At 42.8% G+C, this 15,554-nt stretch overlaps 1 protein-coding gene across 1 annotated transcript in view; it reads left to right on the top strand.

Annotated features, from left to right (window-relative positions):
* URE (urease) overlaps nucleotides 1-15,554 on the top strand; it is a 154,671-nt gene that overhangs the window by 133,741 nt on the left and 5,376 nt on the right. Inside the window, exons 13-16 of the mRNA XM_086824046.1 lie at nucleotides 2,850-2,941; nucleotides 3,052-3,181; nucleotides 4,850-5,008; nucleotides 5,128-5,298. Coding sequence (XP_086680172.1) covers nucleotides 2,850-2,941; nucleotides 3,052-3,181; nucleotides 4,850-5,008; nucleotides 5,128-5,298 — 552 coding nt within the window. The remainder of the gene's footprint in view (nucleotides 1-2,849; nucleotides 2,942-3,051; nucleotides 3,182-4,849; nucleotides 5,009-5,127; nucleotides 5,299-15,554) is intronic.

The raw sequence follows: 15,554 nt of genomic DNA, 5'->3' as shown, positions 1-15,554 counted from the left end.
CCACTGCATCAGCCCTCGCACGGGCAGTTGGGATTCCATCTCTCCACATTTGTCTTGCCTTGCCGGATTCTGTGCCGCATTGTATATCTATTTCTACCCTCTAGAGCGACCCCATCCAGCCGCACGTGGAGTATTCAGGCCTTCCAGGTCAATGCTTCATTTGCAGGCAGATGGGTCATTTAGCCAGAGCTTGCCCTCGGCGACTGTCTAGGAGACTGCCTCCGGCGATTCCTCCCCCCGTTCCTCGTTCATATCTTCACTAGGTGGCTAAGAGAGAGGTAGGTTCTCAGGCAGTGGAGCATCAGGCCGTGACTTCAGACGACCCAGCTACCGGCGAGTGCTGGACAGTTGGCCTGTGCTCGGGCCGCCAGCCGACCCACTAGAGCCGAGCGTGGCTGCTGTGTACGCCAGGCTGGCAGAGCTCAGGAGGATTCTGTTTCTGTCAGAGAACCGTTTTGAGCATTTATCTCAGCAACTTCCCGTTGGTGACGCACCCCCTCCAGTCACGGAGCAGGTCCCTCTGGCCCCATTAGTTTGGTGGCCAATCCCTCGTCGAGACCCCCCTCGGCCCTCAGTGCCCTATGAGGCTAGATGACCTCTCTGAGCCCCGAAGGGGCCCCTCCCAGCAGCCTACCTCTCCGATGGATCTCTCACAGCAGCCCCCCTCTCCGGCGTCTCCGCCCCTCCGCCCTCCCTCACTGCCTCCTCCGCCTCCTCCCCCCCCTCGTCCTCCATCCTCTGGACACTGACTGTACCCGCAACAGTTCACTCTACCCCGTCCTCCTCATCCGAGCCCTCCCTCCCCCCCTCTTCTGCCTTTGCAGAGCACTCCCGTCGCCCCCTAGCAGCCCCCGACCTAGAGAGGAGGCAGTGGGCGAGTTCCGTCCGCCGACTGATTCACCACTTTTCTGAGCCGGTTGAGATGACCATTGTTGCCTCCCCGGTGAGGGTTCTCCGGCCAAACCTAGGTGGGGCCCCCAAGATATTGGGGCAACTGATGGATTATAGTTTCTTCCGATGTTTGTCGGCGGAAGTGACAGATATATTTGAGGAGACAGTAGCCCCCATTTGGGTATGTGTGGTTTCTCACCACTCCAGAACTTCTACTCTAGAATATGGCACGATGATCTTCTCTTTCCCATTGAGTGCAGCCCCGGGGATGGCGTGGGACTCAGAGTTGGTGCATAGTAACAAAAAAACCTATTTCCAGCTTTCAAAACCTTGAAACTTTGAAACGGTTTTTAAAATACCTCTCTCAGTACGGTAGTTTTGCCCAAATTTCAGGTTTTGTCCCCCCTCTCCCCCCAAAAAAATAAAAAATAAAAAATCTGGGATTTTTTTATTTTTGTTTTTCTTCCATATCCTCCTCATCACCTTCGTTCCCTTGTCTTCTCCTGCCTCCCTCCTTCCCTCTTCTGCTACTTCTTTCACCTCTACTCCTTCCTTCATTCTCTTCTTCTTCCTTTCTCTTCTTCTTTCCTCTTCTTCTCCTCTCTTCTTTCCCCTTTTTCTTCATACACCATCCTTCAATGTCTTAAATCTTTGCCAATTTCTATCTTCTCTTCTTCAATTTCTTAAGAGTCCTTGATTGAACCACTTGTGGCATCTAATCAAGCAAAATTGCCATAATGCCTCACCAAAATAAGGATGGTTCCCCGAGATGTGTTAGAAGCACCATTTTTTCATGATTACACTATGCTTTTAGATGGCTACTAAAAGTTCTTTAAGTATTTATACTTTATGAAATTATTGATTTTTCGAAACCTCGCGGTTTCTTAGCTGAGGGATGAAACCTTTAGAAACAAAACCCGAAAAACCTCGAAACGTTTCTTGTGCCTATGAGTTGGTGGTAGCCGCCATCCAGGGACAGGTAGTTGAGCTTTCTGTCATGAACCATAGAGTTTGGTTTCCACATGTACATAGGGGCCCATGGGCAAAAGGAGATAGTGACTATAAATAGGGCTTGGGGTACTTTGGTAGGGCCTTTTGACACTTTTACTAGTTTTGGTCATCTTGTACCTCTGGGCTCCATCTATGGAGATTTGGCCTTCCATGGTCATCCTCTTGGTGAGAGGTTAAACACACTTAGGCTATTTGTGCATCTTCTCTTGCTACATGCACTTATAGTTAATGCTGTATGTGCACGCACAAAAAGTTACTACTGTTCCAAAGCCGTACATGGCTAGGATGTGCTATGCTATGGCTGCAAACTGATGTGCTATGCCATGGCTGCAAACTGATGTGCTATGTAGGCGGAAAATGCACCCTGGGAGGGGAGGGGAGGGGAGGGGAGGGGGGAGGGGGGGGGGGAGGGGGAGGGGGAGGGGGAGGGGGATTTGGGGGGTGTTGCTTTGAGGAGGCAATGGGAAGTGGAAGGGAATGGGAGTGCAGAGGGGGTATAGCAGGAAAAGGGGTGGGGCTGAAGGGATTTTACAAGCAGGGAGCAAGCTGTAGGTGCTTAGGAGCAGGACAGGCAGGAGGCGCGCACAGGGAGGGACAGGGGGCAGGCAGTAAAAGCGGGGGCTGAGGGATGGGGGGGGATGGGGGGGGATGGGGCTGGGTTTAGGTCGCTAGGCGGGGAGCTCTAGCTTGTAACCCAACGTTAGTATTGTTAGCCTTATCTTCTAGAGTGCCTACTAGGCTAATCCATGTGACTTATACATCATCGACCTCTTACGTTTTGACCCTTTTCACTTTTACTTTTCCTATTTTCAATGAACCTTTGAATCCAACAACCATACAACGCCCAATACAAGAAGCTATGCTTCCCCCTTAATCATGACATTTTCATCTTCATTTTACCGGAATTTCAGTTGTTTGGCCTCACTTTGAGGTACTTGTTATTGCAGGTAAATATACACACGGACACATTGAATGAGTCGGGTTGTGTGGAACACTCAATTGCTGCATTTGGCGGCCGTACCATTCATACCTACCACAGGTCATACACAATGCTTCTTGATTATGAAAATGATTTAAGTGTCTTATTTTGTAACCTACAAAATAAATCTGACATTTGAGTGCATTTCAACTTCCAATTAAAACCATTAGTGAAGGGGCTGGTGGTGGGCATGCACCGGACATTATCAAGGTTTGCGGGCTCTCAAATGTGCTTCCATCATCAACAAATCCAACAAGACCTTTCACAGTGAATACTGTTGATGAACATCTTGACATGCTGGTAACGAATGTTTCTTTTCTCTGCAGCTAAATTACTACAAAACTTTTTATTGATGGGAATGATATTGAGGCAGTCCTAAAAGAAATTCAGTACAAATGAAGACTGTATTAAGTGATAGTATTGGAATTCCTGTGCTGCTTTCTCAAGAAAAGAGACTTTAATAAAGAATGAGAAGAAGTATGTAGATATTGAATTGTTTTAAAAATTAAGGAGAATCTGAATAAAGCAAGTCTTCAAATACAATCCTTACTGGCATAGTGAGTCGTAAAGTTGATAATGCCAGATGAGTGGAAGAAAAGAAGGGGCTCTAGTCCCAAACCTTCGAAAGTGCCGTCCTCTTAAGCTCAATATATCGTGTACCAGATAGAGAGGAGTTCGTGAATAATATCTCATTAGATGATAGAAAGTGAATGAGTGCGTGATAGGTCTGAGCACCCTTGATAGCACCTTTGCATCTAGCTCTCCACATGTGCCATGCTATCAGACTAGCAACAGTCTCCAACAATGAATCAACTGCTCAAGAGAGGAAAATGAGATACTGTGTGAAAGTCAAATGCCTCAACCACAATGTGCACATGTCCTCAAAGGACTTGATTCAATGAGGTGTGCAATTGAACCTTGTGTGATAAGCGATGGGTCTCTTGGAATTATGTCAAAGCTTCTTTACATCCAGAATGCACTGCTGGATGGTCTCTGATGGTGCAATGCAAAAGTGGCTGATCACTAATGGTTCTTATCGGTAGGCCAGCATATTGAATAAAACAAAAATATGCCTCCTTCCCCTTTGTCCTTTCTTTCTTCAGTATTTCTTAGCTTGCATCGACCCTACTAGGCAAGGACTCTGCTTTAGTACCAAGTCACACGTATCACATGTCAAATTAATCAATGAACGCAAGAAGGAATATGGTTCCTAAAGAAGAGGATCTGGCACGTCCTTTTTAGAAAGTATATTTTTTATTCTCTTGTTTTCATGAAACAGCAACTCATCTTATTTGGTAACTGTGCTTTTTATCTTTCAAAAATATGCATGAAAATAGTCAAAAGAAAGCCTGGTTAAATATTGGTCAATGGTACAGCTTCCTGAATTTGGCATCAAGGTTCTCTCTGTACTGTGCTGTTCTTGAATCCTACTCCATATGGATGCGAAGGTATGAGTAAACTTTGACCGCCTGGTAGATATGTTTTTGAGTGTGGAAGGTGCCCTCAATGCCTCAATAATACAAAACCATCTTCAGATCTTCAACTTCCAATACTGCTGGTTTTAACACCACACTTCGTTAATGCGTGTATTATGAAATTATACCATGCCATGGCACAATTGAACCAGGAAGGGGCATGCTTGCAAGGAAGCACTGGGAGTATTAGAAAGGCATATGTGCATTTACGTACCTCATGAGCACGATGTGGTCACATATGCACTATAAGGTTACTGTTTTCTGAGAAACAACTTGCACTACTAAGGTATTAATCTCCTTACTAAGTAGCTTATTGTGTTAGCATTTGAAGATTTTCTTTCAATTGAGTTTTCGAATGATTATTTTTTCTCTGTTTTTAAAAAAAAAAAAATTACACGCATAACAGAGAAAAAATCATTTTCTCACTCTTTTTATTGCATTTGCCTTCACAACTACAGAATCTTGATAATTGTGACCCTTTTTGCCATGCTAGATTGGCTGCCACCATCTAAACAAAAATATTGCGGAAGACGTTTGTTTTGCCGAATCCCGCATCCGTGGGGAGACCATAGCTGCTGAAGATATTTTGCATGATATGGGAGCAATCAGCATGATGTCTTCCGACTCTCAAGCAATGGGGCGCATCGGAGAGGTAAAGACTACATTCTATAGTCTATGGGCCAGCAAAAAGAATCTGGTTGAAAATTAAAACCCATCTTAGAGTGGTTTGTACAAGCAAATTAAACTTCGGAGTTTTATGCTTTGTTTAAGGTCATCACTCGGACATGGCAAACTGCTCACAAAATGAAAATGCAACGAGGACAACTCCCAGAGGCCCATGGTTACGATAATGATAATTTACGGATTAAGCGCTACATTGCAAAATATACAATAAATCCTGCCATAACTCATGGCTTTGCTCATCTGGTGGGATCAGTTGAGGTGAGCAGTTGTATGGTTTTATTAACTGGGTTAAAATGTGTCTTGTTGATCACATCCTTTCTTATGTTTATTTTTATTTGCCCAAACCAAAAAAAAAAAAGGCATTCTTTAGAGAAGAGGAAAAATATACTGTGTTAACGTCCGTGGACGGTGGCAAGAAGGGAGTAGGGATGTGACAGATTTGTTATTGGAAATATGTATAAGGCATTAGTATTAGTTTAGTGGCATTTTCTCTAGCAATAGATGTTACATACAGACTATGGTTTGTAGTTTATATCATGACCATTGGATCAGATGCCACGTGCCATGATCGCGTTTAATCTTGGTACTAGTTAGGGCTATATGCATATAGGTCCTTTGTTTTTATTAAGTTGTACTTTTTATCTTATCAAGAAATAGTCGTGGGTTTGTGTGGTTGACCTGTATGTGTGCTGCCTTCATTCTGCGCCTCCACAAGCTATGGCACAATCTGGGTTTACATCTTAGACCGATATGGTGGATCATAGCTTCTTTATCGCATGAGCTCAAAAGTAGGCAAAGAACACTTGTAGTTGATGCAAGGGAAGAGCTTCAAGGTCAAAAGAATCCCGAAGAGATAAAAGAAGAGATCTCCTTAAGAAAGCAAAACAGGGAATATCTTATGTGGCAAGCCGCAAAGATCAGCTGATTTTTTGCATGATAGATGGGCCATAGTGCCCAAAATCTGGTCCATGCAATGAAAGTATCAAATTCTGGCAAACCAGGGGAAATGGTGCCAATTTTCCAAAAGTTCTGCCCACAAATCTCAAACGAAGGTGTACTTACAATCTGTCCAGAAGTGCACGGGAATGGGGCAGGACCATAGAAGATGATAGACTGTCTCACTTAGCTGTATTGTAGTTGGACAACTGAGTTAGTAATGTCCCTTATGTTTTCTGTATTTTGATTGTGGGTTTTTCCCTCCACTTGAAGGTTTCCCACCTGTAATATACCGTGTTACAAAAAAAAAGAAGTTTGTGAATGCCCATCCTATGCTCTTATATATGGACAAGCTGGTTGTAGATGGCAACCTCCATGGCCTAGCAATTCACAGTTTCTTGCACAAACATATGCCAATGACGACTCCTTTTTTCCTAAAAATAGCCCTGCTGATGTGAAGCACTTAAAGATGCATTGTCTCTTTTGGATTGGCTGCAGGATTACATGTTAACTTTGCAAAATCTAAATTGCTTCCCCTGATTGCATACTCTTGGCATGAGATATTGTGGTCAAGTCAAATCTTATCGCCAGATCAGATTATTAGACATCTAGGATATCCCATAGGCTGGTTGGTTTCTCTTAAGAATGAGACATGCTAGGTTTTATAGAAATTGAATCACAAATTGGATTATTGGAAGCTTTCCACATGGCCTTTGCATGTTCGACTCTGGATTGTTCAATCCATTCTTTTTTTCTTTTTTCTTTTTTCTTTTTTCTCAACTAGCCTTTTGGCCCAAGATCCTCCCATAGTTACCAATTTTCACCGTATTTATCCGCCCATAGGCAATGCCGCCAAGGAAGCACCAAGGGGGGTTTTGAACCTAGGACCTCTTGGTCCTAGGCAAACACCTTCACCACTTGAGCATTGGCTCAATCCATTCTTATGGCCTATGTTCAATTCTACTTACCTCGTTTAGTTTGGACCAAAAAAAAGATATTTACAGTTTCATTTCAGAAGCTTTAGAATGTCCATGGAGAACCACAACTGATAAAAATGTGCTCATGCTATTGAAATATGAACTTGTTTGTACGCCTAAGATGCATGGTGGTTTGAATATTCTCAACTTACATTATCATGTCTTGGCCAGAAAAGCCACTATGATTGCTGATTTTCTGCAACAAAAACAGTCATGGGCAATTATGCTAGCATGTGCAAATATGCAAACCTTAGCGTTTGGCAACTCGATCGCTACATATTAGGACATTGTTTTTGGACTTTTTGATGGCAAAATACCTGGCTGTCCATATTCCACCACGCTTATTCAAGATTGGAAATAGATCCTCTCACACTTGTAGTGGTCTGGCAGAAATGCTGACACTGGAAACTCTGTGGCTTTGGAAAGTATACACTAGAGTAGATCTGTGAGGAACCACTAGCATTATTGGAACCTCAAAAGGCTTATTTTCTATCCACCAAAGGTATTCAATATGTACAGGATGTCATAGATGTGAATGGGCAGGTTCTCAGCTTTCCTCAAGCAAATTGTCAATATGATTTGGGCATGCATCACAGACCAATATGGCAAGAGATTATGCGGATAATGCAGTCTATACAACCTGTTCTGCTCAAAAATGCACAAAACAAGATGATGGATTGAAAATTAGATAGACAGATGCCTGGTTGTAGGCCTATTTGGCTTGAACAGATATCTAAACCATTGCGTTGGTGGAAAACATGCCTTAATAGAATTTGGAAAAATAAACTCCCTCTGAAACAGAGAGTCTTCCTATGGAGATCCATACTCGACAATACGACGCCTTCTCATGTAAGCTTTGGGTTGATTATGCATCAACACTCTCTGATCATACACCACTATGGCACTATGGTTGGCATTATATTTTCGTATGCCCTTACGGCGAGAACCTCCTCTACAGCATCAGAGACTGTTACACATAAATAACAGCTATCTCCCGCATGATGCCTTCAGAGCTTTAGTACATGATGCCATTTCTTTGCTTCTTGCTCAGCCGTTAGATAATGTTCACACTGCTTGGTTTCATTTTGTGCAACGAATGCAGATAGCCATTTCTGACTATTTGGCAAGTGCTATGTTGTTGACGCTAGGCAAAGAGTTGAAATGGCCAAGCGACAAATCCAATTGCTCACAATGCACAGCCATCTTCAAACTCTTACGCAAGATCAACAAAATGTGTTGTGCGAAGCCAAGTGTGTCTCTCTGTGAATCAACAAAGATGAATTAACAAAGAAAGATAAAGATATAGAAATGGAAAATCCCATCGAGATGTAAGCAAATCCAAGATAAAGGTTGCTCATCGAAACAATTTTTCAAAAGCTTGCATGCTAATAGGCAGAGACACAAAATTGTGCATGTTAAGAAATTTGATGGCACATGGACATCCACAAAAATGGAGCTTGCAACTAAATGTGTCAATCATTATTAGCACATATTTCAGAGTTCATCTATTGTGAATGCTGATGTTCATGATGCTCAAAAAATTTCTTAAATTGTGTGCATCCCATTGTTGACAATGAATTTGCTTTGAGATGATCTTCCCTTCACTGAGGAAGAGCTAACACATGCATTATTTGGCATGGGACGTTGGAAGTCACTTGGTTGGGATGGTCTGGTATGAGCTTAAACTTCCGATCTTGACCATCATTAATGTTGCACAGGAGACAAGATGTATGCATTGGGAGAATCCTTTAATGATTGGAGACCAATCACGTTAATACCAGTTATCTATAAATTGGCAACTAAAATACTTGCAAATCATATTGGTGATCTGCTTTCCATGGTTTGCATCCACAACAATATGGTTTTGTCCCTAGAAGACATTATGGATAATATTGCTAATGTATATCTGGCAATGGAATATGCCAAATATACTTATCAGGACGTCCTTGTTATGCAAGTGGATGTAGCAAAAGCTTTTGATACAACTCAATGGGACTACATAGTTGAGGTCATGGCTACAATGGGCTTGGTTGTAAAATGTATTTGGTTAGATTAGGATAGTACTGCCCACTGTGTTTTGGGCCATGATCTTTCATCAAAGTGGACATTGCAAACATCTGTGCGTCAAGGATGTCCTCTTAGTGCATTACTCTATGCAATTGCCACGCATCCACTTTTGATGTATATGGATGTCCTGACTGCACAAGGGCAATGACATGGTCCACAATTACCCAATGGTTCGCATTTTGTGGCCTAGGCCTATGCAGATGATTCTTTGTTCATGCCTTAAAATTATCCAAATGATCTCAAGTGCATCATGAGAACTTTGAAATTATTTGGTAAAGCAGCTAGACTTTATATCAACTTATCTAAGTCTAAACTGCTTCCATTGACTTCTTGTGACTAGCACGCACTACTATGGCTAGGACAAATTATTCCACCGGACCACCTTGTTAGACATTTGGGATATCCACTAGCATGGTATATGTCTCAGGATGCCATTCATTGGGTATTAAAGAAATTGAAGGCCATCCCCAGGAGTCCAAGCATCATTGTCTTTGGGATTGCTCGAAGACTCAGTAGGTTTGGAAATGGATTCTCCGCATCTTCACTATGGACCTGGCCCCCTCCCGCACTGTTACGTGGGGTACAGTTGCTTGGGCCACTGAGGCCAAGGCCGTCATGTCATATGAGGAGGAGGGTGGGGGACTAGCCCTTTTGGTCTCTCACCTTTGTATTTCTACAGCGCCAGTCCCAACTCCATCTTCTGGTCACTAGACTCCAAGTTCTAGCCAGAAATGGGAGATTTGTAGCAGTATTGCTACATGGCATATCTAGAGAGCTCAATGCAACTAAGCCATCAAAGGCACCCTCACTCCGCCAGTGGAGTCCATCTAGAGCATCTCGCTCGATATCATTCATATCCTCTGTGCATAGTGGGGGAAGCTTCAGGGTGGTTCAGACTGCATGTAGAAGCATCGAAATACCTTCCCGAGGATCTAGCCGCACAGTCCCTTTGTCACTGACAATGGGGGTGAGCCCACTTGGCACTGTAGACTACCTGTGTGGTTGTTTCCCCCTCCCCCCCGTTGTATGAGATAGCCTTCTTCTCCTAGAGCGGCCGGCCAGAGGAGAAGAGCATCATCACCTCTCTTTATGTTTCTTGACTCTCACTCCCCACGTGGAGCCGAGTTTGTACTTAGCCATTATGGCTCCTTTTCTTGGTAACTAATTTTTCTGAATATATATATATATATATATATCACACCAGATTTTGCAAATGCACTTTGTATCATGAACCAAAGTGTCCTTCATGGCCTTAGTGCATCTAGCCTTCCAAATGTGCCAGGGTGTGATGCTAGCAATGATCTCCCATGCAGTGTCCAACCTCTATGGTGGAGATACGTAGCTTGACATTGGAATGTCTTGAAGGCGGCACCACCGACCCACCCCGTGGGTAATCCTCATGACCAGATCTCTGTCATTCCCTTTAAACTTGAGTTGTGGGCCCGACTGCGTCAACCAAGCAATAGCACCAAAACAAATGTAGGCATCCCTCCTCATCCTTCCAAAAATGTGTGCTATTGCAATCCAAATTCTCTATGCCTCCCTGCACTCCCATAAGCAATGGTAGACTGTCTCTGAAGCTCCTACACATCTCGAACAAGCTAGGCTAGCACCAATGACCAATCTCTGCTAGTTGATGGCAAGGCCACCATGTAGAAAGAAAGAAAGTCTTACAAAAGGCCCGATTGACGTATAAGACAAAAGATGATTACAAGTATCCATGGAATATCATCAATGATCATCATGGAAAGCTGAAACAAAACTAAAACTGAAACTGGAAACCTAGTAATTGAAACTAAGTGCTAGAGAAAGCCAAATAAATGTGATCGAGAGATTTACTCATAACAAAGTGCACTTGCACACATGTTGTTCCATGACCGAGAGATTTGCTCATAACAAATTGCACATGCACACATGTTTGCATGTTTGAAATTGTTTTTCCATGAAATATTTGTGTGTTTATATGCTATGAATGTCCGATGGTCCGGCCGATGAGAGTGGTGAGCAAGGCAGGAAAGCACTTCTATACTGATCCCTCTCAAGGGATGACTACAGACTCTTGGAGCCTCTAGTTATATAATGGGTGTCCTATCAAATATCTGCACTGGGACCTCGATGAGTGGGAGTTGAGGGATGCTTTTAACCCCATGAGAAGCATGCCATTCTTTAGTTACATTTTGCGGAATGCCAGACACCTGGTTCTGGGACAAATCCAGAGAGTCCCCACTTTTAGACCTCATTGGGAGGGTTCTGAGATCACCCTAGACATTCAAAGAGATTTTTGACTGAGGTTATGGCACTTGTACAGGGAAACAAAGATAATATCCTACCTAAGACTTCTCTCCAAGAGCCATCTATCTTTAATGGAGTAAAAAACCGGTATATCGTTCTCATCCGAAGTGGGAAGGAACATGACCTAAAGAGGTACCCTCGTCCTGAAAAACACCCCAAACCATGACCTCCGTGCTACCCCGCCAACATTCAGTATTTGACCTCGGGTGCAAAAGGATCTTCCCAGTAGACCTAGATGCCCTTCGCTAGTCTCTCTGTCCTCTCCAACAAGTCACTTCTCACTAGATCCCAAACCTCTTCATCCACTGGGGTATCCACCACGACAATAGCCAGCACTCAAAGCTTTCCCCCCACATGAAGAGTACCTTTAGTTTTTCTTGTTATCATTGTATATACCATCTTTCATGATGTCACTGTCTTTATCATTTTACCTATCATAGACAAGTATTAGACCACCTTCATGAGGGTTTTTCTGGAGGAGTTCATTGTGTTTGCGAAACAAAACATATCACCTTCATCACCTCACGCTATACCTTGAAAAATGCAGAGAGACCAACCTCAGCGTGAATCAAGATAAGTGTGCTTTTGCAGTTACTATCGGATTCCTGCTAGAACACAGTGTGCTAGCAGAAGCATTGGCAGTGGATCCAGCCAAGGTGGAAGTAATTGTGAAGCTGCAGGCACTAAGGAATGCCAAAGAATTAGCTAGATTTCTAGAAGTACAAAGGTGTAACCACATCGCCAAAAATCTAATGAATCTACTATGCCATTTGATTTGTTCTTGATTGTGAAGGGTACATAGATGTCTAGTCTCCGGAGGGTGTCAAGAAGCATTCAAAAATACGAAGAAAATGCCGGCATCTACACCCATACTTCAACAGCCCAACTTTGACCTAATATTCCATGTCTTTGTGGATGCTTCAGATGTGGCAATAGGAAGTGCCATGATGCGGAGGCACAAGAAGAATGGTTCTAACCAATATACTATGCAAGCAGAAGGTTGTCCGATGCAGAAAGGAATTACTCCACCACAGAAAAGGAATCATTGGGAATGATTTACTCCATTAAAAAGTTGAGGCACTATCTGTTGGGGAATGTTTTTGAGTTCCATGTGGATCACAAGGCACTTCTGTATCTGGTGAATAAACCTAACCTCGTAAGAAAGTTGACATGATTAATGTTGTTGCTATAGGAGTTAAACTTCACCATCAAGCATACTCCCATGCAGTAGTAGATTTCATGTCCATACTGGAGTCCGAACAAGCTCCACTAGGGGTTGAAGATGACTTTCTAGATACACAACTGCTTGTGGTGGATGGTGAAAAGCTGAACTGGTATGAAGAAATGTTGCAATTCTTGACTAACTTATCCTTCCCAGAATACATGTCGAGAGACCAGAGGAAGAAGTTGACCCTATGAAGCAAGTCATTCATGGTGATAGGTAGACAACTTTACAAGATGGACATTGAGCATGAACAACAAGCTGTATTGGTAGAAGCACACCAAGGAGTTAGTGGAGGACATTTTTCAAAAGAAATCACAAGAAGAAAAGTGTTGAAGGCAGGACTATGGTGGTGAACAACAATTAAAAATGCTCACACCTTTGCAAAGGAATGTTGTGGAGAAATATGGTGCCGTGGAGCACAAGGTAGCAAGTGAGCCGCCATATGAGAAAGCAGGAATTGTCCCACATGAGCTAACAAAGCCAAGATGTACCCACCTCATATAAAAGGGGTCACTTTCAAGCAATCAAATCAAGCAAGCTCTCAAGTCTATCTATGAGGACAAGTCTCAATGTTGTAATCTAATTGAACTTGAGTCTAACTTTATTAGTGTTAATCTTTCATTATGAGTGTACATCGGCTGCATCCACCTTAGCTTAGTGTTTTGCATTATCGCATTTGTTCACAACTCCATAGCCATCTTGCTTGAGACTCACGTCTTTCAGCTTGGTATCAGAGCGTAGGGTTTAGCTTTAGGATTGGTCATTAGCAAGTAATTAAAAACTACTTTAGAATTTGTCTCCATTCTTGCTAATTGATCTGCTTTAGGTTAGGTTTTTTTATTAGAGAGGAAATTTCTTCAACTTGCTTTGGATTCTTGCTCATTGTAATAACTGACAAGCTGCTTCCAGCAAGGAGAAGAAAGAAAGAAGAATAGAAGTGAGCTTCTGTTGATGCCTACAGCAGTTGCACTGACCACAACAGCTGCAACCTATGTTCAGTTACTTCCATTGCTTAGGCCATAAAGTGATCAGTGAGCTGGTTTCGCAGATGGGATACGGTCTTGAGGGCAGCAGCACGGGTTGAGGAACCCTTGGCCTTCTGATTGCACTCTACAGTGAAATCCTACAAGGTCAGCCGAATTCTGCGTTACAAGATAACGCCTTGCTATTTTAAAACCTTGTAAAACTTGAACTAGCCTTCACACTTGTAACTTTATAAGAGGGTCTTCACATGCATTAAGGAGTAACTCCACCTTCCTTGTGTTATGACATCAAATCCAGCATTTACGTTTTTGAATGTTACCTAGAAGCACCTTAATTGTGTTTTGCACCGCTACACTGTAAGCAACTAGACACTGCCTAAGTTCAAACTTGGGTAAGACTTTCGCAAATGGCGTTACACACGACGAATCAAGTTGAGAAGTTCATTGGTAATGCACAAAAAGCTATGAAAGATGGTTAAGGAAGATGCACCTAATAACAAAACTGATGAGTGGGTAGAGAAAGGTGAGCAAGCATTGTCACTCATTGGGTTACATTTAGGGCTTAATCTCATTCACCACATTGATCACAAGGATAATACCAAAGATGCATGGGAAGAGTTAAACTCAGTGTTTGGAGCTAAAGCAAAAAGTTCAGAAATTTATCTCATTGAATTCTATTGGCTAGAAATGAGTCATGAGCACAATTTGTTAGCAAGATGAAAAGCATAATGACACAACTAGATGGAATAGATGCCAAGATAGGAGATAAAGATGCATTAGCCATTCTCTTAAAAAGCATGCCAAAAGAGTATAATGCATTGGTGACCACACTAAAAAATTTGCCAAAACCAACCTTTGAAGTATGTGTCTCCTCTCTTCTTGAAGAAGAAAAAGAGTAAAAGCAAGGAAGCCCAATTATGCAACTTTAGCAAAACAAACAAGAAATGCTTTCACTATGGAAGGATGGGGCATTACCAAAGTGAATGCAGACTCAAGCACAAGCCAAGTGTGACCATTGCAAGAAGTTGGGACACAAAGAAGAGGAATGTAGATTCAAGAACCAAGAAGCCCAATACATGGAGTCTTCATCGAACAAAGAGGAAATTTCAAACAATAGACTCTTCTAAGAGCTACATCAACAAAACCTCACTATCCAAGTATACATTTCAGCCTACATGTTGTAAAAAGGTGTCACTATATGAGTAGACACCCATCTCATCTCATTTCTATTGTTTTCACCACACCTTACCACCTTAAGTAGCTATGTTGGCACTAAGGGGAGGGTGATGACATGTTGTAACCAAATCTTACCACCTAAGAGTAGCAAATCAAGTACCCAAGGGGGGTATTGGAGTTGTAAGCCTCACATCCAACCACCTTGCAATAGCCTAAGAATATGGCACCAAGGGGGGTGTTGAGAAATATGGTGCCATAGAGCACAAGGAAGATAGGGAGTGAGTGTAAGTCTAGCAAGCTGCCACATGAGCAAGGAGGAATTGTCCCACATAAGCTAACAAAGCCAAGATGTACCCACCTAATATAAATGGGGTCACTTTCAAAAGCAATTAAACTCTCCTGGTAGGATCTCCACAATCGTGTCCAAAAATAAGCCTGCATGGGTAATGTGATGCGGAAGGTCTCCCATTGTGCTCTCTAGGTGGGTATCCAATATAGGCCCCAAAATTGAGATGGTTTGGTGTTCGTGACTGTGTAATTAAGAAGGGGAGTGTCTTGTGGGGAGAACTGCATCAATTCATCGCCACTCTCCTGTATAGGTGTTGGAGAGGACATTCATCAAAAAGCGAAAGATGCCATGGACTACCCATGACAAGAGAACGGTGAGGATCTATGCACCAATGGCCATCACTGAAGCAACATAATCCATTGGCTCAAGTTATGTCAGTGACCAGTCTGAGTAGTCTCTAATCCTCTGTCACCTCATAAAGGATTCTCACCTCCCTGGTCACCAAGGATACAAATCACCTGTAAGGGAACACCTGTGCTTGAGAAGATACCCAGCCAATGAACCGCTCT

Source organism: Cibotium barometz, chromosome 30 (genome assembly GCF_041138505.1).
Source record: "Cibotium barometz isolate CiBa-2024 chromosome 30, ASM4113850v1, whole genome shotgun sequence".
In the NCBI taxonomy this organism is placed as follows: domain Eukaryota; kingdom Viridiplantae; phylum Streptophyta; class Polypodiopsida; order Cyatheales; family Cibotiaceae; genus Cibotium; species Cibotium barometz.
Note: the sequence above shows the minus strand (reverse complement) of the source record. Positions and strands in the feature narration are given on the sequence as shown.